General features: G+C 49.2%; 1 protein-coding gene across 2 annotated transcripts; it reads left to right on the top strand.

Moving 5' to 3' along the window:
- Positions 1-144: 144 nt before the first annotated feature.
- LOC143178765 (uncharacterized) lies at positions 145-27,430 on the top strand. 2 transcript variants are annotated; one of them, XM_076377590.1, is made up of 7 exons: positions 145-328; positions 4,397-4,790; positions 10,832-10,885; positions 10,949-11,105; positions 18,597-18,761; positions 18,952-19,028; positions 26,747-27,430. In XM_076377590.1, the coding sequence occupies exons 1-7, from the start codon at positions 145-147 to the stop codon at positions 27,294-27,296; spliced, it is 1,581 nt and encodes a 526-aa protein (XP_076233705.1). In that variant the 3' UTR covers positions 27,297-27,430. The 2 variants fall into 2 exon arrangements, with proteins under 2 accessions (XP_076233705.1, XP_076233704.1); XM_076377589.1 differs by having other exon boundaries at positions 10,832-11,105.
- Positions 27,431-27,713: the final 283 nt, after the last annotated feature.

The raw sequence follows: 27,713 nt of genomic DNA, 5'->3' as shown, positions 1-27,713 counted from the left end.
CGAGTGACAACTGATGGTGATATCTCGACGAATACTCACGGAACCGAGAAATCAAGTGATAACGGAGTTGAAGAAGAGATAGAAAGAGGAGCGAGAGAGAAAGGAGGAAAATAGGAATCAAAGTGTCGTGTCGTGCGAGAAGGGATGCCTACGAAAGGGGAAAGGGGAAAAGCGACGGACTTCAGCATCGCGGCCATCATGGCGCCCAGGGGTCCGTCCTTCGGGCATTACCACCTGCAGGGCATTGGCAACACTGCCGCTACCGCTAACACCAACTTGGAATGTCCAACTGCTAGAGGATTCGTCGCCAACTCTGTTCTCGATCACCGTGAGTATCTCTTTTTTCTTCTTCTTCTTCGTGCATTCGCTCGCGGGCGCGTAGGCGCATTCCTAATAGATACGAATACGTACCTATTCATGGTTTACGAGACGCGTCTTCCAAATCGAATTTCCCTTTCACCGATCTAACCTCTCTTAAATCGATATCTTTTTCCTCGTAAACGTAGAAAGATCGATTCGTTGCAAATGAGCAGTTTTATTTTTCGCACCCTACCTGTATACCTACTTTCATTTCAAAATTTAGCCTCTACGCTAGACTTTGATAAAAATCGATAAACTAGATACCTAAAAGAAATGAAGTTGTTAGCAGTCGCAGATGAGACGGTAACTAAAGAAATAGAGAATAAACGTGAAGCTATTGCAACGGTTCGTTCCGTCGCGTCGGTGCAATATCTGTACACAAAAGTGTACATTACATTGGCGGTTTTGTAATTTCTCTATCCCCGAGTTTATCTTGCAACGTTTTCTATCCGACGGTATGCGATTCGAATCGTTAGAATGCAGAAAAAGTAGGAATTGGAGAAGTCTTTTCCTGAACTATTCCGAAGAAACGGCTGATATGAGTTCTAAAACAAAGGTTCTCGGTTGACAAGCGTCCTTGTCAACCTGGTAATAAAATGGTAATAAAAGTTTCGTTCGTGGTTGCCTGAAGTTCAGCCCTCGCAAGATCCATTAGATCGAGCGACGACTAGCTCGCGTCCGTTTCATTAGAAATTCGCGATCAATTAGACGGGTGAAAATAGAATTAGTAAGAGAGTTGGATCGAAAAACACGTTCGCACCGGTGTTCGGATGATAATTAGTGGCGAGAACGGGAGCATTGCCGAGCAGAAAATAAAACGACTACATAATTGTTGCCAACGGATCGCGCGTAAATTTGATCTGTTCGCACCAAAATTAACGATCGAGCTATCTTTGAACTGCTGCGAACATTGCAACTGTGTAACCATCGCCACGGACACCTCGAATAAAGTGGAAAAGGATTGGCCATTCTGCGAGCTCTAAGATCGAAGACGAAAATGCAATTTTCAGGGACGTAGGAATTTTTCTAGACGGGAACCGTAAATTGTCCTTGTTTTTGCCCCTCGGTTCGTTCGACGCTTTCAACCGGTAATCACATTAACGCACTTAACGACGCCATTACAGCTTACGCGGCTGTAATCTAGAGATTCTTAATCGTTCCCAAGAACAAGTTTCGCCGCGTAGAATGAACAGAAGGGGAGGAAGTGGGCGAGAGGTGGAAAACATTAAATACCAAACACAATTAGATTCATAGGATCTTCCTATTGCAGCCGCGCGCTCGTCGCGGCCCCCGTCGCGACCCCCGTCACTGACGCCTGTAATCATTGTCCCGCGACTACCTTGTATCTCGCCATGCTACCGGCTAATGGAAGAGGCGAGAAGGGGGTGGCAGATAATAGAGAAGGGGGATTTGCATTAATAATAACGGGGCGCGAACGAAAGCGCGCGTTGCGAGGCGGTAACGCGAAATCAATTGAAGCTCGCGGCAGTGTGGCGTGTGCGCACGGTTATTAACGGCTTCATAACAATAATGAAATTGGTCCGGCGATAAACGTTGAAGCCCTGCGTGGCGTGGCATGCTAGTCGGATCCCTGTCGAAGGTCGTTCGATTCGACGCTCGAGCTATCTTGTCCGTAGGTATTGGTCGGTTTAGCCGCGCCAGCCAACAATCGAGAAAGAAGCGCGCGTTAAGTCGTCTGGTGTAACGCGATCGTTATTCGGCTCGTTCTCGTCGATCCTTTTGAGCAACGTCCTTCGAACGGCTGGGTGGTGACAGGATTCTGGGTGGTCGGCTGTCGGTCGTGGCAAAAGGAAGCTGACGTCAGTAGCTCGGTCATATTTCTTCTTGCCTTAAGATCATGGAACATGGGACCACCTCTTGGTGGGACGCTACGCTTGGAACCTTAACTCCTTCCGTTGTCCTGAAAGCTTCCGGTAAGAAGTTACCCCGTCTCGCTAACGTATTGTTGCATAAAATATGAGCAGGTTGAACAACGGTTTCACTTTCCTCTACACGATGCAAAATTCAATACTCGTGCATTCTCTCTCTTCGTTCCTTTATTTTCCCTTTTTTCCCACAGCAAGAGCGCGACAGTTCTGCTGGCTTGTGCGTTACAAGCCATCGCTTCTTCTACCTACTATACCACCTATACGTACCATCGATACATCGTTCGGACCACCAATGTGGATTTCAAGTGTTATTTCTCGGCCAATGAGTTGGCCAACCATACAAAATCCATCGTGCGACGCGTAACGATGCGACGAAGAGAAACAGTAAGGTCGCGAACGTAATCCGTCGCGTGACAATGCGTCTTTGTAGAACGTTCCTGATACGTACGAGGCAGCTCGAGCTGCTCGCGGCAGATTGTCGTTGACATATTCGTTATAATCACGATTTCGTTAAATCGTTCGAACAATGGCCTTTCGTTTAACGATCGCCCCGAACGTTCTCGCACTTTTGGCGAATCAAAGCGGAGGGAACGAAGAGGAGGAAGTGCAGACGTGTTTGAGATGAAAACCGCGACTATGCGTGATGTTCGTGAGAGAACGTCGAGGTCGAGCCGCACGAAACACGCACACGGTTGAAGTGTTAATTTTAACGCGCGAAGCTTTCCCCGATGGTCGCCACTGTCGACCAGCTGTTTCAGAGGTAATGTACCTATGCGTTTTACAGAATCAAGTCCCGTTCTCTCTCGACGGTTCAACAAGGAAATTGTGTGAAATTTTCTGTCTGTCGGACATACGGCCACCATTCACGAAGGGTTCAATACGAAGTAACGCGCTCGCGTTGATCGCGCCGCGGAGCGGCAGCAATCTTTGGAAATGCGCCGGCTTTGTATCGGCGAGCAAAGTATAGGCGCGAAGATGAAGTTGGTATTGAAGGGGAGGCCATGCGTGCACGAGTGCGTGCACGAGTGCGTGCACGAGTGCGTGTACCTGCACGCAGATGCACGTGAGGGCACGCAACGAACGCGGGAAGCACGCGATGCGCCGCTAAGTCGCTTACTCGCTCTTTTTTTCACGAACCCGTGTCGCGTCTTTGCTGTTCGCTGCCTTGCCAAAATATCTTCCTTCTGCTCGTGCTCCCGGCTCGACCTAGCCTTTCTAATTTCAATCCACAGCCGTGTATCGACAGCTGACTTTGCGTTCGAAACCTCCTGCGACTTCTTCTTCGGTTTAATCGCGAACTGAGAACGATGCTTTTATCCATCTGCAGATCTAACTTCGGTCACATCTATGAAAACTAACGCATTCGATTGTTGCTGCGAACGTGAAAGTGAAAGTGACGGTTCCTTGAAGGCATCCCTTACTCCTACTGATAACTACCTCCTTTATCGGGACTATAAAAAAATGTTGCTCGTAGTTCGTGAACACGTTCCGAATGTATATTTCTTGGAATTGTCTGGTTAAAAAATGTGCTTGCAAATTAGAAGTTGCATTCGTGCGACGACTCGATTAGAAGGCAACGTCAAAGGGAACTCGGGACACCGGTGGTCGACGCTGTCGCCAGGACGTTGCTTCGTTTGAACGAAGAAACATGCTTCGCGAAAATACTTTCTCGAGAGAAGCAATTTTTTTCTCCGGGGTGTAGGACACGCGCGCGCTGCACTACATAATGTTATATGCGTGCATAAACGCACAGGTATCGTTTGCGGATCCAATTTGAGATACGACACCGGAAGACGCATTGTTCGCGCGGAATAGTACAAATTAACAGATCGGTATCGTGACCGGTGCAATTAACATTGTGTACACTGGCGTGGTGGATTGGCTTTCTTGAAATCTGACGGTTTAATTAGGCGCCACCTTCGTGGCAGATGCGCGCTCAGTTCGATTAATTACCTACCTTCGCCCCCCGGTTCTTGGGTTCGCCCCTATCGTATCGGTAGATCTTGCTCATTTAAATCGACACGCCTAATGGAAGTCGCGTCGATGAAAAACGCTGTCTCAGAATGGCATAATTCCGTTCCATACCCATTGGGTACACGGTGCAATCGAATCGAAAGCAAAGTAACGAACAATTGGGAACGTTTCAGGGTCGAGAACATCGCCAGTAAATATAGTGGCGACTGCGACCGTGGTGACGGACGAAGCGCTGTTGGCCGACGACGAGGTGGAAAATTGCGAAGGCGAGAGCGAAGGAACGGAAAAGTCGGGCAACGAGGAAGACGAGGAAGTCGACGTGGACGTCGAAGAGTGCAGCAGCGTCGACGACGGTCCGGTTCACGGTGGTGGGCCGGACGATTTGAGCACGAGCTCGTCGACGAGGAAATGTCAAGACGCTTACAACGAGCACGAACGGAAACATCGGCTGAGAACCAGTTGCAATTCCGACGAGCTCCGCGACGTCGAGTGCCACCTCGAAACTAAGGAGTTGTGGGACAAGTTCAACGATCTTGGCACTGAGATGATCATCACTAAAACGGGCAGGTAAGTGTATCGCCTTCTCTACTCACAGTTGAAACGCATCGGTGGAGAGGAGGAGAATCGCGTGGCGTGCGCGCAGGTGCCACGAAAGATGGCCGAACCAGAGATAGCTGCCGAGCAAAGAGACATTTGTCTCGGTTCGAAATTAACCGATTTCGAGGGAATCGCAAAGGCATCGCAAAGGCATCGCAAAGGCATCGCAAAGGCATCGCAAAGGCATCGCAAAGGCATCGCAAACCGGAAGAGCCAGTTAAGAAAGGGACGGAGCGAGACAGTCGATGGGATTGGAGGAGGGGGTGGGAGCTTGTTGCCAATCTTCGAAATCCGAGTAAATCATTTTCCGTTTGTCCAACTTACGACTTACGAGTTCGTTAATCGTTTTAATTTACTACGTGTGAATAAATTTCGCGGTGGACGAAAAACGGGCACGTTTGCTCGGCAACAGAAAAGATGGAATTACTTTTTGAAGCCACAGTTACGTGCTATTACGGTTTTACGATTACATTCACGGTCATTAATTATCGCGCTCGCGACAAGGACGGCAGAGTTCCTTCCCTGTAACCCTTGCAACCAACCGACGCGACGCGACGCGACGCAACGCGACGCGACGGACCGTAGGGCCGATGAGTAAACGGCAAATTACGACAACTCAAACAAAAGTTCGAACGACGTACTCGAACTAATGGATTTTGTTGACTGACATTTTACGAGATATTTAAGGGAGTTTCGGGTGTAATTTATCGCAGCAATTTATGCCCCTTTGTGGACACACCGAATGCGCGCGCGCGCGCGCGCGACCGACTGAGCGCTACCGCGACCGTTCGCTCGCGCGTTCATTTTTATAGGTATGCTAATAAAGCGAAGACCGCAGCTGCGCGCGCGGTCTAAGGATGCGTGACCGTCAAGTCCGAGTTACGAGATACATATTTGTACGCAATGGATACCCGTCTAACATTGTCCCTTGTAAAACCGGCTCCTTTGCAACCTTTAAACAAATTGCCAAACTCTTGATTCTCTCGCGTGTTTCACGGATAATAGGAACCTATTAACGGTCACGCACCTTGCGAGCTTCCGGTGACGCGAGACTGGACTTTTCGAACGTAAGTACGAACTGAAGACGCGTTATCGTCTCGAAGTTGAGGATGCGCGATCGAATGATGCGCGATCGAATGATGAGCGAACGCGTGGCGTGCATGGTGTAGAAAGTAAGTAGATGGGAATCGTCGAAAGACATTCGAAAAGGGTTGTTGCGATAAACCTGTATACGTAATTATAAATATAAATTACTCTGACAGAAGTTCGAGACGGAAATTGACCAGCTCGTGCCGACGTCTGGTCATTGAATGCAAACGTTAGCAACGTATCGAAGGGTTGCGGGAAAAGTTTGTTGGCTGAATGGTCTGAAAGGGCTGAAGCGTAGCGAGCCTGGTCGTGTAATCTGTGGCTAAAAATCGTGCGAGCTTAAAAAATTTTGAAACGATTCCGGGGCGTGTCGGTGACCTGACGTGTTCTCTTCCTAGGTACGATCGATATATCAAGAACGCGGCGATGCACGAATAGCGTCGTTAGCACGAGAAACTTGCCACGAAATCCCCAGCTGAACGAAAACGTCAGTCTCTCGAGTGACAATACGAATTCGGACCAATCAGGTGGAATTGTCTGGCCCTACGGGGTGCCACGACCATACACTCCTCTGATTCTTCCTCGAGCACTAGCCCACGGGTCTCTTTTTCCCACGTTGGCACCCGCCACTTTTCACTCTCTCTTTTTCTTCGCGTGCCCGTCCTGCTCACGACGACCTCGATTTCGATGTCACGAACAAAGCCAATTTCGTGCGTGCGCGAACTCGAACGCGACGTCATTGCTGACCAGAGGCAGAAAGAGCGCTCTCGATGTTGGTACAAACGCGTCCAAATCGTATATCCTATATCGAATCGAAAACATTTTCCTCGGCATCCCTGTTGTTCGCTTCTCGTATCTAACCGACACGAGCTCTTCATCTCCGATCCTCCTGTCTCGACTTCCAGTGTTAGACTGCCAATTTCCTCGCTTTCGTTTCGTTTCGTTTCGTTTCGTTTCCTTTCGTTTCGTTTCGTTTCCTTTCGTTTCGTTTCGTTTCGCTTCCTTTCGTTCCGTTCCTGAACGTAACGATGAAAGCACCGAAACTGGAAACGATTGTTCCTGCTCGCGACAAGCAGCGTGTATATTTTTCAAAGCTTAAGTAGGCAAACGTCGTCGTGTGGACTGCGAAGCAACGCGCAAAATAGGAGGTGTGGACGAGCAGGTCAACGGAGAGAGAGAGACAGGATAGCAGTGGATAGAGGGTACTCGTCACGCGAACCCTTCATCAAGGTGCCAGCAACCTACATTATACACTCACACGTGCCTCCACGAACGGCACGGCACGGCGCGGCGGGGTGAACGTGCACGGATCGCGAAACACGACGCGGAGAACAGCCAACCAGTGGAATGAAAACACGTCAGAGAAACCGGGATAGAGCGGACACCGGGAAGGGACCGGTAAACGTCTATTTATCCCTGTTATCCTGTCTTCTCAGCCATAACGAAAACGCAAGCGAATAAGTCGTACAAGTATCGCGAACGATACGACCAGATACGACCAGATACGAGCAAGCGGAATCTTCTCATCCACGACGGATGAAATTTCTGATGGTTGGAAGCGCCGCCGTAATATGAACGGCTGGGACAGAAAGGTCGAAGGTTTCGTCGCGTAATGGTCGAATAATTTACCGAGCTCGAGCAATCCAGACTAAACCCCGAAGTCGTCGAAAATCTACCGACGGCGATGAAAGAGCCACGGCATTATAATTATTACGGCGACAGCACCTGCTGCTGCTGCTGCTGCTGCTCTGCTGCTGCTGCTGCTGCTCCGCTGCTGCTCCGCTGCGGGCTGATGCCAAGTCGTTAGCGCGGCTACGTTCAACTAACTCGAATAGCCCTCTTTTGATCGCTGTATAATATCTACCGCTTCTGTAATCCATTTTGCTCGACTCCTTACGTCGACTCTCGTTACGCAGTTGATATCCTTTGCGACCCTTTTGTAATCGTTGAACGTTTCGACTCGGATACGATCAATTGAAATGTTTTACAGCGGTTGTAGCTTGTTGAATAAATAAGTGGGAAAGACACTGTGCCTTTTCTAGGTAATTATCGTTTCACTCTCGTTTAAGTAGATAATTCGTTGCGGCAACAACCGACTTAAGAGTAGGCTAATTTAAAGCTGACGGGTTTGGTGAATCACCCGAAACTCCATACTCGTGTTCCAGGAAAACAGATGTAGGTACCAATAGGCGCGCATTTGTACAGACGGTGCACGTGGTTCGAGGCTGTTTGGGGTCGAGGTGTTCCTGCGATTATGGGCTCGTTAGCCACGGCTCATGGAGGGCTTGTTTGTTTCCGCCTAATTTGACAGGGAAATACAGTGTAACGAGGGAAACTCGTACGTGTGTATGTTTCTATATATTTCTATCTATACATTGGGCGTAACTGAGAGAGACAAACAGGGAAACTATTTTCTAATTTCTCAATGTTTCACGACCGCTTCATATATTTTTATGATTCATTCTAGGGACGTTCCATTTGACCATGTATTCTTCATAATTCTTCATTTACGTGTCCACTTAGCCACTTAGCATCGTTCTATTTGCAATACTTTCATGCGCTCTGAAAAAAGGGAGAGGTATAGCGAGGAATTAGCTCGTCTGTCGTGATTTTTGATCGAGATAAGGGTAACTATACACGCGGGATATACGCAGAGGGGTTAGAAAAGAATTTTGGAGGGTGAACGAATGATCGGGGGAATAGCCAATTGACTTACTTTCGATACATTTAATAGTCGATTAAATGTATTCCCACTTATCCTGGATAGAGGGGGAGGCGATCCTGTCGATGATATATCGCGTGAGGTTGGTCGTTTACTAGAAATTCTTCATCGGCAGGAGAATGCGAAGTAGTTTTTCGAAAACCGAGGACGCACACAATCGTCGCTGATTTCTCTCGTAGAGGAGGAGGAAAGTTGTTGGTAAAGTAGCAATCCCCTCGCAAACGCTTTGTCGTTTTAACCACCAATTCACCGAACACGTCGAAACTTTTCGAAGTTGGACTGGATGATTGTAGCGTTCGGAACAATGTTTAACGAGATCCGTGATCGAAGCAAACGAAATAAGACGGGTTTCTTCTTTGGCTGCTGCAGGAGAAGCTGAAAGCTCGTTCATCCGTGAATCGATCCTTGCGGTCGGTGACTTTGAAACGATTGCGGGGTTTGCGGTCTTGATGCTCTCGGCACGATTGGTCGTCTTTCAATGAGCGCGCTCGATTTGTTGGCTTCGTGTGGTTTTCAACCGTGAGCGTTGTTAACTCTGAACAGCACCTCGTCGCGTTCTCTCCTATATAATTATCTCGTCTACTTGTTCCCTTTCTACTTTTTTAGCGAGCCACGGATTTCGTTTACCTTCCATCACTGGCTAAGGAATGGCACGCCTTCTTTCGAAAGGCTGAGAGAATCGAACGTTACAATGGAACAGTCCCGGAGACTTTCCAGCACAAGATTGCAATGATACCACAAATTTGACTGGATAGGAATATTTGATATTCGAAGCTTTGCCACGCAAATATCGTCAAAAGAATTAAAGTAGTCGTGTATATCACTGTGTTGATAAAATGACATTTGCAGCTCGATGTCGTCGGTGGAAACATGCGAGACCCTCTCGTGATGGTACGCCGAATCGCGATAGAAGCGCTTCTGACATGAGCGAGCATTGCACTTGCAACGTCCACAGAAACCGATATCAACCCTCTGTCGATACGTTCATCCTCGGTCTGAGTCGTTTTCTCTTCGCACGTTCGATCATGTTCTCTCTCTTTCGGTTCTTGCACCTGGTCCACGGTTTGCCATTCTGCTTTCTCCATTCTCGATTTGTCCTGCATAGATTCCCCAATCTCCGTTCCCTCGTCCTTAGATCGCAGTTCCGTTCTATCTTGTTGAAACTTTTGCGTCCAAGTTTCCCTGACATCGCTAGCAGCCTCTTGTCCACGCAGATCTTCTGCTGGAGTAGACGACATACCCTGAGGTGTCAGAATTTTCATGTCGGCCGGGAGTTTTCCAAACACCGAAAGCAGATCCTCTTGGCATAGTCTCATTCGTATGCACGGTGGAAGTTCTTCCAGAATCGACATGATATTCTGGAGGCAGCTCGTACGGCACATTCTGTTTCGCGGATTGCATGGTCCTGGACAGTCGGCGGATCGATCCATGTTTGTCCGACGTGGGGGCAAGCTCCCTTCCCACATCCCTTTCTCTAGAAAATACACTTCTGTTCCCACACTCAACGGACAACTCTCGTTTAAGGTTTTCATCGTAGAGTTTCGAAGCTCGCGGTGTCAGTTTTCTCGAAAAATCGGCCCGGCTGAATAACAGAGATAGGGAGAAGAAAGGGTTTTCGAAGCCGAAAAAGCGGCGGCGCGGCGCGGCGCGTTCGGACGCATCGAGCGACGTCAACGAAGAGCATCTGTTGGCGCGTGCGCCCCAACGTTCGAGGTGTTGAAAAGTTGACTGCATATAACGAGGTTCAAGGGTGACTCGCTCGTAACGAAGCTTGAAAGGCCTGCGGGCGCTCCTTTCAATCAAACTGACTAGTTAGACGCGCCTCTACATCGGATTCTAACGCAAGAACTCACCACAAATTCAATGAATCGATCATTCCACAAATTCTCGCTTCTGCTTCTGTTCTTTCTTTCCTCAAAACGCGTCTCTGTTAGCCAACAATTTGATGATCAGTCCACAAATTTCATTACTTTACATGATAACGTAACGTAAGATTAATTTTTTCCCTGAAATAGGTTAAACGTGAAATTTTCCATCTGTTCCCTAATGATTTCACTCGCACGCAACTTCAACCCTTTGATTGCGATCGGACGTGCTACGCTTTCAGAACGAAAAAATCGAATTTCAAATGAGCATGTGAAATGATACGAAGAAGCGGTACGTAGTAACACCGCGTGTAATTGGTATTTTGAATTTTCAGACGGATGTTTCCGACTTGTCGGGTGTCGTTCAGCGGGTTAAAATCCGAGGGCAAGTACGCGGTACTGATGGACATCGTCCCGGTGGATAATAAACGCTACCGATACGCGTATCATAGAAGCTGCTGGCTAGTCGCCGGAAAAGCGGATCCGCCAGCCCCGGCGCGACTCTACGTGCACCCGGACTCGCCGTTTACCGGGGACCAGTTACGAAAGCAGGTGGTCTCGTTCGAGAAGGTCAAGCTGACGAATAACGACATGGACAAGCACGGCCAGGTAAGCGATATGTCGCGTTCGTGCGACTCCAGAAGCGGAGCATACGGGTCAAATATCGATCATTCGGAACAATCTCGGTTTCTGTTTTAACTGACCGCGCGCGCCTTCGCGTTTTTACGACCGTTAACATTCAAAACAAAACTCGCTCACAAAGCCATAGCTCTCGGGTGACGCGATTCGGTTCGCATTGCGAGCTTCGACTTTCCTTCTTACACGATTCAGTTCGAAGAATGAACGCAAAACGGCAAATGGGTCGAGTGCATTCGCAACTACGAACCACTCGAACCGAAATTAACGTAAATTCTGGATACTTTCGCAGATTCCAATGTCAATGGATGGGGGGGATACCTAAGGTCGTTGTAAAAAGGTGATGCGCAATAATTTGCAAAAATTGCCGCGTAAAGGAGGAAATTCGAGGAGATCCGTCGTGAACGAACGAGTGGCGCGAGAGATGCTCGAGAGAAAGGACGTATGCCTGTTATTTATTGTTAAATTCACACATCCACGCGTTCCTTCGTCTCGAGCGGTGCGGCGCGGCTTGGCGCGGCTTGGCGCGGCGTGGCGGGCACGTAAGTTGCTCGAAAATAAGGCGGACGATTTAACGAACGAGCAGTGCCAACGACGTCGACAATGCTCACGGATTACAGTGTCGTTTTTCACCGGTGGAATCGCACCGTTTCGCTCTGCTTCGAGGCTCTGAAGACGACGTCGTTGACGAGATTTTGGACGTTCGCGCGCACCGAAAATGGCCTCGTAAAACGGATACGCAGCGTTACCGAGAACACGTAGGCGTGGTTATCATCAACACCGCTCGTTAATCGTGGGCGTCGAAGTGAAGCTAGCCCGTGAACCGTAATACGTGTTCCGTCCTCGCGTTGACCGATCGATGACAAACCAATCTTTTCGCACTCGTGCTAAACCTTCGACACTTTTCTACTCTTCTTCCTTTCGTATCGTCGCTGTTTTGCCTCGATATTTTTGCTTGCGCGAATTCAACGGCAACGCTGTCGCAGCGTAGGCGCGACTGCAAGGTTTTGAAAACTCGGCTAAGCAAAAGCTTGCGCGGCATGAAGAAGAGACACGACTGAGACGAGCGGTCGGTGGTCGGCCAGGATCCTTGGAATTTAACCAATTGTACGGTGGGTTGGTGTTATTTTCGAGGGAAAGGCGAGCGAACGGGACTGGAAGAGAATCGAGTTCGTTTCTTTCTTGGCTGCTGAAATATCTCGCAGCCGCAGCAACTGAACGCCATAAAAAGTGTAATTCTATGGCGAAAAGAGAGTAACGCAGGAAAAGAGCATAGATAGGCGGAGAGGAAGGGAGCGAGGATGGGAGCGAGGATGGGAGCGAGGGAGAATGAAAGAAGCGAGAGGGGTCGCACATATCGTCCACTCGCGGACTGGCCATAATGTTAGGAGCATTATAGGCGGTTAGTGGTGGTGTCGTAGGTGGCGTGTGGTGTGTGTATCGCGCGCGTATAGTAGGCACGACGGCGTGCCTATAAGCTAATAAATTGAATGGATGTTTGCCCGGAGCTTTTGTCATGATGATCACGAGTAGCCCACGCCCGACCCGTTGAGCACCTTTTGAATCTCTCTCCACAGCCAGTTTCCGTCCCGTCCCGTCTCTCGTGCGCCCTCCTCGCGGTTCGTTCCTCGTTCCTATGACTGCGTACACTCGCTTACTCGTCTTTCCTTTCTTTTCCCTTCCCTTCCCTTCCCCTCCCTTCCCCTCCCTTCCCCTCCCTTCCCCTCCCTGATTTTTCACTTTACGTTGCCTTGCTTTCGTTTCGTTTCGTTTCGTTTCGTTTCGTGTTCGTCGCGATAACGCGCACAAACGTTTCTAAGCTCTCCGTAAGTTGAAAAGTTGCTCAAACATCTTGCCTTGTTGCCCACGTGGAAGGAGCACGCTGAACGTAGTCGTCAGATTGATCGGTAAACGTACTGTGGAAGCAGATTTTGAGTTACGCGCAGCGGAGGACGCGATCGAAGAACACCCGAGGCGTGAAAAGGATGTGTGTACGTAGGTGAATATGCGTCTAAAAACAGAGGAAATGAAATGCGAGGAGAAGGAGAGTAGACGAAAGAAAGGCGGAAAGAAAGAGAAGGGGAGAAAAAGCTAGGCAGGCAAGCGTTGAGCAGAACCGACGAACAGATGAACAGACACACACCGGTTGAAAGCAGTCGTGGCGAGGCAAGAGAGCCCCGGGAGAGTCGAGAGAGCCACGCAACGCCAGTCAACTCAACTCGACGACTCAAGTGGTAGGGAACATTCCTTCGCTACGGCCACTATTTCATCGTTTCGTATGACGCGATATTATAAGACCCCCGCCTGCGTGCTGGCTACTACACGGTGGTCCAAAAGAAACCATCCACCTGCGACCACGACCAGTCCTTTTCTACGGAATACCTGCCGAGAGAAGAGACGCGTTTCTCGAGCTCGCCTCTTGGGGCTCTCTCGTTCAATGCTCGTCCGATGCTCGCCTGATGCTCGCCTGATGCTCGCCTCTCCAATTTCCAATCCACTCTATACCACGCTATACCGAAAGTCAAGGAAGATAGGAGAATCGTATTCCATTCGACCTATCTCGCTTTTCTCATCTCTTTTCACTTTCTATTTTCTTCATGGAAAACGAGGAATCTATGCTTCTTAAAGTTCACCTTTCTTATTATCTACCGAGTATTTGTGATCAACATATCGTAAACAGTGTGCCCGAATTCATCGCAGAGAAGAAGAGACGCGTTAATCGGTGGATATGTATACGGTCATACCAAGAGAAAAAATTGAGATTAAGAGGTAATGATAATTTGAAAATGTGGCGCGCTTATGAGATCGGAAATGGCCAGAGACTTTGTGCAGCCATAACAGTGAGATTACAGATGATTTACAGCCTATCCAGTCGAAGAGGTAGCTAACATTCAATGGGGATTTACGGTGTAATTGACTAAGCGACGGAAATCGCGGCGGAAATCGCGACGGAAATCGCGACGGAAATCGCGACGGAAATCGCGACGAATGTGGATCGAGTCGACGAAACGCAAGCCACGGTAATATCGACGCTGAAACCAAGCGCACGATAAACCATTCGAAGAAAGTTTGAGTCGTACCGTTCAACGATGAAATGTTTGATTTTGAAAAATTTCACCGTCAAAGCGATGGTTGAGATGTGACGATTGGCGGAAAGCTAAGATAGGTAAGGCTCAAGACGAGGAAAAGTTTGCGAACGTCTCCATAAATCACTTGTAGTCTTTTATCGATGCCGGTCACTTTGAAAGTTGACGGCATGCGCAAACGGTGTCGAGCGATCGAATCGGTTTGATAAAAATGATGCAAAATAAGTTAGGAATATATAAGTTTCGGAATGAATTGATCCTTCGAGTTCGAGGCGAAGCATGCTGGGAAACGGTTATTCTCACGATCTCGCGTAGAATGTCCTTTAGCCTGACGCCAGGTATTAGGTTTCGTGTCTCGGCTTCCTGTAGGAATACTTGAACGAGTCGAGGACCGGGCGACAGGAAGGGTTGATAAATTAAACGAAAAGTTATGCAGCCGCGTTATTTTATCTGCGCGTTGCTGCCACGCATTCGTACTCTCACGTGCATTATATCACGCGAATATTCCCGTAAGCTCGGAAGAGTCGCGAGGCAGTACGTGTCACTTGCGTACATGGGATATGTTTGGAATGCATAACAGGTAAGCAAAGGTATCTATACTTGACGAGGAGAACTCTAAAACCGTGTAACAGTCACGTTTTTAACGATGTCACCTTATGAAACTCATCGCCATGCCAAATACGTCTGTATTCTCTTCTGGATATATAGAGAAGAGATAGTATAAAGAATCGCGAAGACAGGTACGAGGTGAGCGCGTTCAGTGGCATCCACACGAACGAGTCGAACAGAGTAGAGCAAATTGGAGTTCTGACAGGTTGCTGTGGGGTGTCCCACCATCCAACGGTGCAGAGAAAACGGATAGGGGCACCCCGGGATCCCAGACACCTATAATCGCGTACGGGCATAAAGTTGCTCGTTTGGAAACCTACAGCCCGGTTCACGAGCCTGCGTACTCGTTATCCGGATTCGAATTAAATTAGAAACCTTTTCTTTTCGTTTCTCTTGTTTCTTTCCCATTCGAAGAAACAATCTCGTAGCCACGTATCTCGGATACACTGTATGCTGGAGCTGGCATTTGCTTTATTTCTACGCTACCGCCTGGCCCTTTACGCAACGAAACTCACGCACCACATGGACACTAAATTTGGTAATATTTTCGTGGAGCCTGTAGAAAGGTTTAGAATTGAAAAAGCAAAGGCTTGTAGTGCTGCACAGTAGGCGGTCGACACGGGATATTCGAGGTGAAAATTTCGCGTTGACCTTGAATTACCACGAACCGAGGAATGCGGTTGATTTTGAAGGAGGCTGTAGACTTTGCGGGAAGCCACGAATTAACAGGCGTTGGAATCGATGAAGTGGCGCCGAGCAAGTCCAATTATGCCTTTGACCGGTTAATTAATACGCTTATAATTTTTGTAATGTGTGCGTAATTACGTGACCACGTTGTTGATATCTACGCGGATACGAGTATAATTCATGCTAATGCCAGTCTCGACAGAAGAAAATTAAGAACCGCGACGATATATCCCCCTCCCGACCAACTGGTGTGTGCATGCACGTGTACGTGCCTGCGTTGCATATGTAACAAGTTTTGACGCTCGACGAAGCACACATGAATCTTCGAAAGAGAAAAAGCGTTTCAAAGTTTCAATCGTAACATTAACGGTGGTTCAAACGATCAAGGTAATAATTGAAGAAAGCCGTCTCGATTGATCACAATTTCGAATAGAAGAATATCGATAACAGTAACAGTAAATATTGTCGTAAACGAGTATGCTGCGAAGGAAGGAAAGACTGCTAGCGATCAGCATTGGATATTAATTTCACGGCATAATCTTGCGATATAAAAATAAATTACGAGCGAGAAACGAGGCAGCGAGCGAACAGTTGCTGTTCACTGTTGGCGGATTAAGTAACAAAACGTTCCGAGGACGAGGACGTTCTCATCGGGACCGCTGCGCGGCTGCGGCGTGGCTGCGGCGCGGCCGCGGCCGTGGATAGTTGCTTCGATCGAGGACTATCGGTCGTTGCCGACGATCGTGCCGATCGTGCCCGAACGAGTCGATGGAACGAGAAAAACGACTATAAATCGCGCGTGTAATACTGCTATCAACGTGTATTACATAGACGGCGCGTTGTTTGATAAATCGCTGAATGCAAATTGCGTGCGTTCGACGATGAGAGAGTGGATACACGACTCGATTTCTTCACTGCATACACGGTTCAACTGCTATTTACCGCGATAATTTCGATTTACGAGAACATCGTAATCACAAGAATATAAGTAAGAGCGGGAATCTGAAAAACGTATAAACGATTTTTGATTAGCAGGATGCGTTGTTTCAAACCAATATAATCAATACCAAAACGAACAGTTGCGTACGGTTCGTTTAGGTTCACTCTGTGCTCGAGAAAAATTGAGACGTTTAGTTAATTATCGAACGACGCGATAACGACGCGTTTCGTCTCGTCTCGTCTCGTTTTGTCTCGTCTCACCTCGTCTCGTCTCGTCTCGTCTCGTCTCGTCTCGTCTCGTCTCGCCTCGTCTCGCCTCGCCTCGCCTCGTCTCGTCTCGCCCCGCCCCGCCTCGCCTCGCCGCGCTACGGTTCGCTTCGCCTTGCCTTGCCTTGCCTTTCCTTGCCTTTCCTTGCCTTGCCTCGCCTCGCCTCGCCTCGCTTCGTGATATTCGGACAGGTCGTACGCGCAGTTTTCCTTTTTTGCAACGGCACGGTAGTATATTCGTGTCCGAGAGTGTCTTGCTGCGTGTTAACGCGCGATCCCGGCCGCAGATATCGGAGATATATTTTCAGCGATAATCTTGTCGCTAATAAAAATCGCATTTAATAACGCTTTACCAAGGATGTACGTACGATGCACCGTACCTTTCGCAACCGATCCCCGACCTTAATAATGCCGCTAAAAGACCGATAACGCTCAACTTTCGATAGAACCGTGACCGATAAAAATATAATGTCTGTTTTACCGGTAACTTCATCATGGTAATGTTGGAGCAATCTAGAGTTCTCGAACACTAGCCACCGCTTTGCCAGCATATTTAACCGATAAAATGCAGAAATAAGTATTTCCGAAAATGTCATATTATCCAGTATAAACGTTTAAAAGTATTCCAGCATGTCCGGATAAGAGGTTTGTCGACGAGGAAAAGAACCTGGCATATTTCCTCGTTTGATGCTGCGAAACTCTACAGCTACGAAATAAGTTATCCGATTGGATACGTTCACGACAGGTTTATCAGGTGGGCATCGGGTGCGAGTGTGAGCGTGATCGTAGATGTGCCCAGCTTCTCGAGTTCCGAAGCCACGATGGATCCGGTCGTACAGCCGACACCTTCGCGTTTCTTTCGACGCGAATTTTCGATCCTCGGCGCAAACACGCCGGTCCTGATCACCGCCGTTCTATCATTTTCCTCAGTCTGCTGTTATGATTGTAGAAGCGAAAGTGTGTTCGATAAGAAGTAGCGCACTAAAGAGTGCGCGGGTAGAACAGCTGCTGGGGTGTTGGTTGACGACCGCGAAACTATCGATTAAGCGAGATGTAAGGAAAGATGACACGTAGGTACACGTGTCCACGTGGATGTCAGGAAAAAGAAGTTGAAGCGTATACGCGCTCGAGAAACTGTTCGCACAAAAGTTGCAACAGTATCGGGAAATGGCAAGGTTCGCGTAACATCCAAGTATCGAGTGTGTATTTACACGCGCGCGCGAACCGATACTCACATGAGAAACTTGTTTCATCGTAGCACATTGTTTCAGACAGGAAATCGATATTCGACTTCTCTTCTCGTTCCATCGACTATACTATCCAACCAGGCTTACCTGGCTCGACGTTAAAGCTCGCTACGTGGACATAATAGAATCATCGTTAAAACGCTTGAAATTGTGTGCGAGGTATTTGATCGATGATGCGACTACTCTCGATCCTTGGAAATTCGGTCGCGTTGCGCCTGTATCGACGTACCTGTACGAACGCGACTGGCATCGACGATCATCGTCTGAGTTGATTCATTTGTTCGAATTGCTTCGAAATAGATACCTGTTGCAAAATTGACGAAACGATTACAAAATGAAACCGGTGTTTCCTGAACGCATCGCGTAAATCGTCGAATTATTTTCGTTCCCTTGTCGATTATTAGATAAATAATGATAAGTGGCTGATGCTCGCGCTCTCGCAGCCGCATTGGCGTCATTGGCGTCATTGGTGAAACTTATTGCCCGTCGTCGCCTGTTAACGTTCGAAACGCGAACAAGATTTATAGGACGCAGACGCTACGCTCGTACTTACTTTTCAGACCTTAATTAAGTCTTTATAAATCATCGACCGCGATCGCGTTTCAAGCATTTCCGTTTTCTATTTTCAGATCGTCCTGAACTCGATGCACAGATATCAGCCGAGGATACACTTGGTCCGCTGTCGACAAACGGACGACAACCTTCACATAACCGATCTCCAGAAGGAGGAGCACAAAACCTTCATATTTCCCGAAGCCATTTTCACTGCGGTAACGGCCTATCAAAATCAATTGGTGAGTGAAAACACGCTCGTGATTCGGTTCAAGACTCGACTAATTTCGCGATAGGGAGCTCGATAACGCGTCGCGTATCGAGAACATATAAGAAGTTATGTCCTTATCGCGAGATTAGTCCAGTTTCTGCCATTGCAAATGCAGTTACAAATGCGACGCAATTACTAACCGTACGTCGATCGTATTCCAGATAACCAAGTTGAAGATCGACAGTAACCCATTCGCCAAAGGTTTCCGAGACTCGTCCAGGCTGACGGATTTCGATCGGTAGGTAGAAATGTTCACACACTTGCACACTTCGCACGCACGCACGCAGGCACGCATGCATTTCAGGCGCGCGTCGCGACGTGCTTTCGCGTTGGCAATTCGCCGTGGTAGATCGATTTGTTTCGTGCATATTCCGAGCCGCGACTAAAGAAGCTTTCGAGCGGCGAGCGGTGGTCGGCTGAAGCGATCATTACGCGCCATTATAACGTCGGCACCTTAATCATAGCGCCGGCCAAATTATCGCGCGATCTCTTAGATCTCGTTAAAAGTGGAAATTTATACAACGCTAAATGTCGAAGGAGAGGCACATTTGATCCCGAATAAAACGTGCGCACAGCCAAGCGATTCCGGAGTTATCCGCGATCATCTATCTACGTGAATGACGATGCACCTGCTCGCTCGTTCGCGTACGCTTCTCTGCGTTTATGACTGGGGCGGATACGTGCGTGACAGAAAAGAATTTTTTCACCCGCGCGTATGCAGACGCGCGCGCGCGCGCGCGAGCGCGCGCGAGCACGTGCCACGTTAAAGGATTATCGTTAACTGCGACAAAGTAAAAACGCTCCAGTAACTTCTTCAGAGTTTTCGTTAATCTTGGCAGATGGACATTTTCTCATCTTATCAGTCCCCCTACTCTTCGACAAATCGTTGCTTTCGATTAATTGCAACTCCACCCTTTGTCCCGTTGCGTTGCCCGATGCGATCGACTGTACGAAATCAACGGTTACAGGGCAAAAAGTGCTTTCTAATAATTGGCTGCAAATACGCCCACCGAATCGGGATTTCAGCCCATCTCAAGGCTTTATGCAAATGCAACGTGTGTGAGTCGAAAAATCGATAACGAGTGTACATTGAAGTACGTTGTCCTTTGTGGGTTACACAAGAGCTGGGATTCGTACTTTCACCTTACGATATGCCAGACTTGACTCACTTTCGCAACTATTATATTTCTATATTTTCTTTCCTTCTCTGGTTTTGCTCGGTCGCATCGAACGATCATACGTTGCACGTCGCGTCGTCTGCGGAAACACCTGCTTCTCAGGGATCGTGCAAACGATGCGATTAAATAATTTGTTCGCTCGTAATGGAGTAATAATTAAAAGATTTTAGTGCTGCCGAAGAAGCCATGCTGTTTAATTAAGAAAGTCATTATCGATGTTCAGATAGTCGTGTGTTGTCGTGATCGTGCCCTAGATTTCGTGAGTTACCGACCTAAACATCTCTTTCGTCGTGCAAAAAAAGAGATTTCCGAGAGCAAGAAAGGTGGTTGACCGCGTTGACAGAGATCGCGGACGCGAACGACCGAAATTTTGGGGAAAAAATGAAAGTGCGTTTGACCAGGTGAGGGACGGTGGTCTAGTGGTAATCGCGCGCGAATCGGAGGCGTGTCAGAAAGGAACGTTCCTCCGAGAAGGAACGTTCCTCCTGCCCTTAACTAATGCGTTCGCCGCGATCTCGAACTCGTTTCTGAAAATCGAAAGGCGGCCGTAGCTGTTGAAAATTCTTCGCGTAACGTTACATCGAAGGAACCAGACAGACAGGCAATAGATTTCTATAGAAGCTCCTCGTCTGATAGCAGTTGACAAGGAGAAACAGAAGGAAAAAGGTTGCCGTGGTTGTTTGTCGAAGATAAATTGAACTCTTAAGAGATGGACGCGACGTTATGGTTGACGATCGACCACTTTAATGACATGGCAGTTTGGGGAAGGCCGATCGTTTCGAAATCACTGCCCGGTCTACCGCGACCCTCCTCAAATCAGCACCTGCCTAACCGAGATCACGAAAAATCTTGCTACGTCATTCCATTTGCCGAGGCTGCTCGCTGCCATTGAAACTTTAGTTTCTCGAACAACTAGTCATCAGAGCTCTCTAGAAGGGTAACTTCTCGAGAGCGTCTAGAGGAGGGTGGAATTTGAGGGTTTTCGAAATGTAGTCACCCTCAGCCTCGTTGCGACGAAGGGAATGGTAAGTTGGAAACTGTCCGCGTTGGTCAATCCGATGGAACGAAAGGGAATGCGCGCCGCGCGGTACCGTGCAGCGGTTACGGCAGTCGTGTTCGGCTGCACGGATGCGGCTCTGTCGGCGTCCGAAGTTAATGAGAGAGCGGCCGTACGGGGCAATACGGCGCATGCTCCCGCCCACTTCACGCCGTCGCTGATAGATAGATGCCCCTCCGGCCCTTTTCCCCTCTCTCACCATCGCTCCCTTATCCTCACCCTCGCCCTATATTCCTCTCACCCTCTTTCCTCCTTCCTTCCTTTCTCCTTCCTTTCTCCTTCCTTTCTCCTTCCTTTCTCCTTCCTTTCTCCTCCCTTTCTCCTCCCTTTCTCCTCCCTTTCTCCTCCTTTCTTCGTGACGATCATCATCGGGTCCGCTTTCGGATACGCGACCGCAAAAAACCTTGGAATCGTTGTTATAAAGATATTACGGTAACTGCGAAAATTTAAGAACCTTTTATAAAAACGGCCGAGGCCTGTTTTGCCTCGCTCCGCCGTCGCGCCACGCCGCGCCGCGCCGCGCCGCGCAGAACCAAATTTACGGCCAGCTGCCGCGAGAAACTCGAAATTGCCTCGACGCCGTCGAACGTGTACGAACGTCCTCGAGGAGGCTCGGAGGTACGTACCTACCACGCGCATACAGCGGAGCAGTTCAATCTAGAGACTAGAACTATTTCCGAAGTCCAGTGGGTACGATAAGTCCATTCTGTCGTTCCTCTTCCTATTCGCGATACTTCGTGGAAGCCGCAAACTCGACGAAACGTTCTGACGGTTGTCGATCGCCGAAAGTCACGACGAGGAGGGATGGGATGGAAAGATAGAAGGGAGGTGGTAGAAGAAGAGCAAGAGGGGAAAGAGAGCGATTCCAGGTTCTTCTGGTACGCCGGTCCGGAGGGCAAGGAAGGCAGGGCATTCATCTATATTAGCTTCGAGAGCGGACGGCCTGTCATTACCGCTGCCGCTCTGGTCCTCTTTCTTCTTCTCCCCTTGCAAACTCCTCGACCTCCTCTTTTCTCTCTCCCTCTTTCTCCTCTCGAAGATGCTCGAGCGACCCTTCGTTTCGCCCCGCGTCTACCAGCAGAACTAGCAACATCAAAACCCGACAACTACTCGACCAGCTCTAACCGATACCCAAAGTCCTCCTTCGCTTTGGCCCATTAGCCGATCGCATTACCAAATCGCCGCGCCGAATGGACGAAGGAAAGACGGAGTCGCGCGCGAAGATGAAAGACGAAGGGGGAGCGAGGGGGGGAGCGAGCGGAGGAGCGAGCGGGGGACGGTGTGGGCAAAGAACGGTACGAGGCTAATAACTGCCGTTTAGAAGGCAAAAACAAAAGTCTCGGCGTACATTGACGGGCTTTGGATGCGAAGCGGCATCGAGGAGCGCAAAGGTGGGAAGGGTTGGGGGGAGGAGGGGACGGAGGATGGTGAAGAAAGTAAGAAACGTTGGCGCGACTAGCCGCAGTACCTCGCGCGTATACATACATATATCGGCTAGCTATCTCGAACGCGTCAGGGTCATTACCGGATCATTACCTTCCATACCTACCGTGCGACGACGATGATGGTCCCGGGTTGCGAGCACCCTCTAACACTCGGCTCTCTCGCGTCCATGCTCGGTCCGAGAGCGAGAGATCGCTCACGTTCACGAGCTACTCGCCGTACGCGACCTGTACGTAATAGAAGCGCTTGTGTGCGCCGTGCCTGGCCTCCCGATGCCTCCCGACGCACACACTGCCGTCGAGGCGGCTCGATCGAGCCGCGTCGGCCCGCTCGGCGGCAGCCGGGTAAATTACAGGCTCGACCGTATTTTGCGTTGTTTTGTTGTTTTTCAACGCGCCGAAAGGAAATGAGCGAGCAAACGCGTCACGCCACCCCGAACCTGCTAATTTCTATTCATATTTTATGGCTATTAATTTCTTCACTGTTACACTCGCTCTTTCTCTGCCTCTTTCTCTGCCTCTTTCTCTGCCTCTTTCTCCCATCCCTTTTCACTTCTTTCTCTCTTTATCTCGTTTCTTCTTCGCACTGAAATACGCTTCTTATTTCCCGTCTCACTTCCAAACTTCTTACCCGTATTCGCTACGATCGCCGTTCGATCCTTCCTTGTACTCCTCGTCGCTACTTCGCTTCCGTATTCTAATCAAATCTAGACATTTTATTCTCCTTCGTAACTTTCCCAACCTGCAAGCGCCTGTTATCGCTTAAATACAAGCGAAAGAAATCGCAAGAATTTTGAAGCGTTTGAAGAACGTTCGCCGAGAAAGGAATGGACGGATGCGATTGTTGAGATCGTTAAAAGGTAAGGTCGAAATTGTGAGGCGTTACCAATATCTGTCGACAAAATGCGACCGATCCTTCTAACAGCAGCTACTCGATTGTTTTCGTTTACGGGATGCGTGCGAGAGAAACCGATGCGAGTCGAACGAAGCCGCGCACCGTTCGATGAACTACCTTGGGCCATCAGTGGGGTGTAACCTATTATTATCTACCACTTACCTAATGCCCTGTGTCAGCCTCAGGGTAGGCGGAGAATAACAGGCTCCCCGTTCGATGGAACCTCGTGCTAATATCGCGGACTCCGCTGTGTCTGCGATTCTAAAAGCCATCCTTCCTTCTCCTTCCCTCCTTCCTTCTCCTTCCCTCCTTCCCTCCTTCCCTCCCTTCTCTTCCCATCTGGAAAAGTTAATCGACCATCGTTTTCCTCGAAAACTGTAGTAGAACTGTCGCAATCTGAATTTATGCAACTCGATGAAAGTGCAAACGCGTGAAAAATCGATGCTGGCAAGGGAGCAGACTCGAAAGAGAGCGGAATTCACCTGTGAAAGTCCATGTTTAGCAACGGTTTAGTTGTTCCCTTGGTTCGCGAGACGACGCAAACTGTCGCAAGTTCAGCCGATATCGGCCACCCCGATAGGGAGGGAGTCCTCTCCGTAGCCTTTCGTAAAGACGCATCGAAGCAAAGAAAGCGTGGAGTCGTTGGAAACAGATCGAAACGTTCGGCGTGGCGATCGTTTAACTGCGGACACCGGGAACGGTTGAACGAGTAACGGCGGTTGCCTCTAATTAGAACGTTTCGAGCGTAATCGCCGTACCATTATGGAGAAACCGCGCAGACCCGACTCGTCAGATCGACGAGAAATATTTATTGGCGGTGCAACGATTACCAGACGAGCCAACATAGCGCAAATAGTAATAGACGACAGGTTGCCTCGGGCCATCTCTCTCGTCTCCTCGAGCTGCTGTAATTAGGACTTTTATTGTCTGTACATAAGGAAGCTTTATGAAAACATTAAGGATATAATTCAAGGCCGGGAGGCTATGGCGTGTCGTGAATTGCTGCCAGGGTCAGTGCATAAAGACGGAGCGCTGCGTCATTTCCGTTTTGCGTATACCTACAGGTGCAACGCGTAGCGCGCGCACGCGTGCACGCGTCGACTTGCTTTATTTTTTGTTTCTTCGTTTATCTCTACTCTGCCGATCTAATTCGATTATCCAGATTACGTTCCCGCCTCACGATTAAGCGGTTTTCAGCGAACGAATCTGTTAACTCGTCTCTACTGTGAACACGCATCAGTGTGTCGTCATATTCTTCTTTCAACGCTTGCTCCTTTTCGCTACACTTATAGTTTTCCAATTGGACCTACCTAATCACGCTGATACGTGTCGATTAATACACTTCGGGTCTTTCACAGCGTTATTTCAGAAGCACGAAAAGAAGAATAGTTTCGAAGAAGATGGTGCAACGTGGCGTGGCGTGGCGCGGCGTGGCGCGGCACGACGCGGCATGGCATGGCATGGCGTGGCGCGGCGCGCGGCGCGCGGCGGTGTGTGGTCCAACACGTTCGAGCGACGGCGGCCGATTAGCCCCAGGCCTTCCTTCCCCCTAATCCCTTGGCCTTTTCAGCCTGGGCTCGTTTTTTCGATCGGTCCTTTCGCTCTCGAACTCCTCTTCCTGCCTTCCTTCCGCTCTCTGCTTTTTCTCTGCTCCTATTTTATCAAGGATACTCCAGAATATGTAGATCCACATTCTTCGAGTAGAGAAGGAGCATTCTTGATCATTTTCGGTAAACGATGTATGAAAGCATCTCTTGTTCGTCTTTGCTTTCCGAACTTTTCTCCTCGATACTTTTCATTAATTACTCTTCCGTTCGCTAGGTCGCCAGAAGCGAAAGCTTCCCCTAGTTTCTTTGATATGTACGTACTTACGTTCCCTGGTGTCGCGTTACGTGCTAAACCCTAAGAAGTATATAGCTGACTGGGTAGGTAATCGAGACGCACGAACTGCACACCAAACCCATTGTTCCTCTTTTACTTTTGCCTTCTTCTGTTTCGCCCCTCTTTTTATTTCATTTTCCTTTTTTCGTCGTTTCTTCTCCCCGTTTCGCGCAGCTTATTCCCCTCATTGTGTTCTTCGAATCGCTCTCTTTAACTCTATTTAACTCTTTCGCTTCGATTCGTATGGCTACGGTTCTTACGGCTGTTTTCGGGGAACTCGAGAAACGAGCAACTTCATTGGGATTTGCGTCTTAATCAGAGAAGAGAAGCTTAAGCGGAAGGAAACGATTGTTCCAGTGCGAGTGTCGAATAGCAACCGTGAAAGAGAATCTCCAGACGTGTCCGGAGGTTTCTCGGGCTTTCGAGGAACCGGATGATCAATAGGAGGTATCATGGTCGAGCTGGCTATGGTGAAATTATCCGAGGGACCCTCTCGTATCAGGTTTTCTTTCGACCACTTCACATCCCCGAGACTACCGAACTGCGTTTCAATCGTGGAGATCTCTTTCTCGAGAATCGTCGCCGCGGGTGGGATCGGTTCTCGTCGCAACGCAACAGAAGAGCTTCTATTTCGAAAACTTTGCTCGCCGTGGCATAGAAAGGGCGGTGCTTGCAACGTTCTAAGAACAATCGTTGGCTTTAGTAGGTAGGTTTGCGGCTACAGCGAACAAAGTCTTAACGATTAAGACAGGTACCTATGCAGTGCTGGCGATAGTTGCACGATGTTTGCGTACCACTCCCGCGCGTAATCACGAAAGTCGGAAATGACGATGCAATGCCGTGCGTCGCGCCGCGTCGCGTCGCCTCGCCTCGCCTCGCCTCGCCTCGCCTCGCCTCGCCTCACAATGATACCGACCATTAATTATCGCGAGAATATCACGCGAACGTTACGAACAGACGCGCCACGCGTTTTCATCCACGATCGACCAATAATTCGCTCGTTAACGTTCATGCCAATACCGGCCAGCGATCGTTCTCGGCCATACAATCGCACGTAATTAACCCTAATTAAGCTCGCGTCTAATGCACCAAATCATCCATCACGTTATTCCCTCTTAGGATCGACTTCTTCGCTAACACGTCGATGAGAAAACGTCGTCTTAATTAACCACGGTTGAGCTTGCATCTTTGTTCGTCCCCTTGCCATTTCTTCCTCTTTTTCTCTAACGCTCGCTCCCTTCTTCTTCTCTTCTCTTTTTATCCGAGTGAAATCTTATCGATTCATTCTCCTTTAAATGCCATTTAATGCCGATAACGTCGATCGATTAATTATCTCGACGAGCCTATTCTCCATCGATCGACTTCATCTTCGTTTTCGATTCTCGATTGCCAGAGCGAGACACGCTTGTACGAAAAGTATCTATCATTGTTTCGAGAGCAGGCATTTGTTGCAAACTCAGAAAGTTGAATGCATTGAGATCGCGTTTGCTTGGGTTGTTTCAGAGATCCAATGGAGCTGATGGAACAGCAACTGGTGAGGTGTGGGGTCGCCCCGGTTCGGCTGTACGAGCACCTCGCGATGTCCTCACCAGCGGCGGCAGCCGCGGCCGCAGCTGCAGCAGCCGCAGCCGCGGCGCTCGGTGCTCAGCAGCAGCAGCAGCAGCAGCACCACCACCACCACCATCACCACCACCAACAGTCGCAGCAGCAGCAGCAGCAGCAACAGCAGCAGCAGCAGCAGCAGCAGCAGTCGCAGCACGAAAACCCAGCGCACGCGTTACCCCCGTGGATGCTGTACGGATCCGTCGGACAGACGCATCCTGGGACGAGGCCCACCACCGGCTCTTCGTCTCCTTATCCAGCCGTGGCGGCCACCGCCCCCTTTCCCTATCCCGCGGCTCTGCCCTGGCCCTGGCAGCCGCCACCCGTCGCGATGATCTCCCGAAGGTCCTCGCCTCCCACCGCAACCGCACCTTCCCTCAGGTACACACCTTACCCTCCACCCGCGAGCACACCTCCGCCCCTCAGGACCCGCCCTTCCTCCCCCAATTAGCGCTCACCTTCCGTTCTACCTCACGTCGCCGACGCGTTTTGCGATTTCATTTTTCCGGAGAGATTGCGGGAATGAAACGAGAAGGGGGGAGCAACCAAAGAAGAGTACCTCGGTCCATGGATTCGGCGCGAGTGTCCTTCGATTTTCTCGATAGACCTTTCCGTGGCCGTAACTCTCTGTGTAATTGTACGTGGAGTCTGCTGGATAATCTATACAAAACTCCGAGCGAATCGAAAGATAACTCGCTGAGGAATAGGTGTCGTATTTCGTCGTGTTTCTCTTGAACGGCGAAGTATTCGTTTCGTTGCTTGCACGAAGGACGACGACAGTGCGTCGAGGATCGTTGTTACGGCACGGTACGCGCGAATCCCTCGTTCTCTCGAGGAGGAGGAGATTCTCAAACTTCTCGCTATTTAC

Source organism: Calliopsis andreniformis, chromosome 5 (genome assembly GCF_051401765.1).
Source record: "Calliopsis andreniformis isolate RMS-2024a chromosome 5, iyCalAndr_principal, whole genome shotgun sequence".
NCBI classification, from domain to species: domain Eukaryota; kingdom Metazoa; phylum Arthropoda; class Insecta; order Hymenoptera; family Andrenidae; genus Calliopsis; species Calliopsis andreniformis.
Note: the sequence above shows the minus strand (reverse complement) of the source record. Positions and strands in the feature narration are given on the sequence as shown.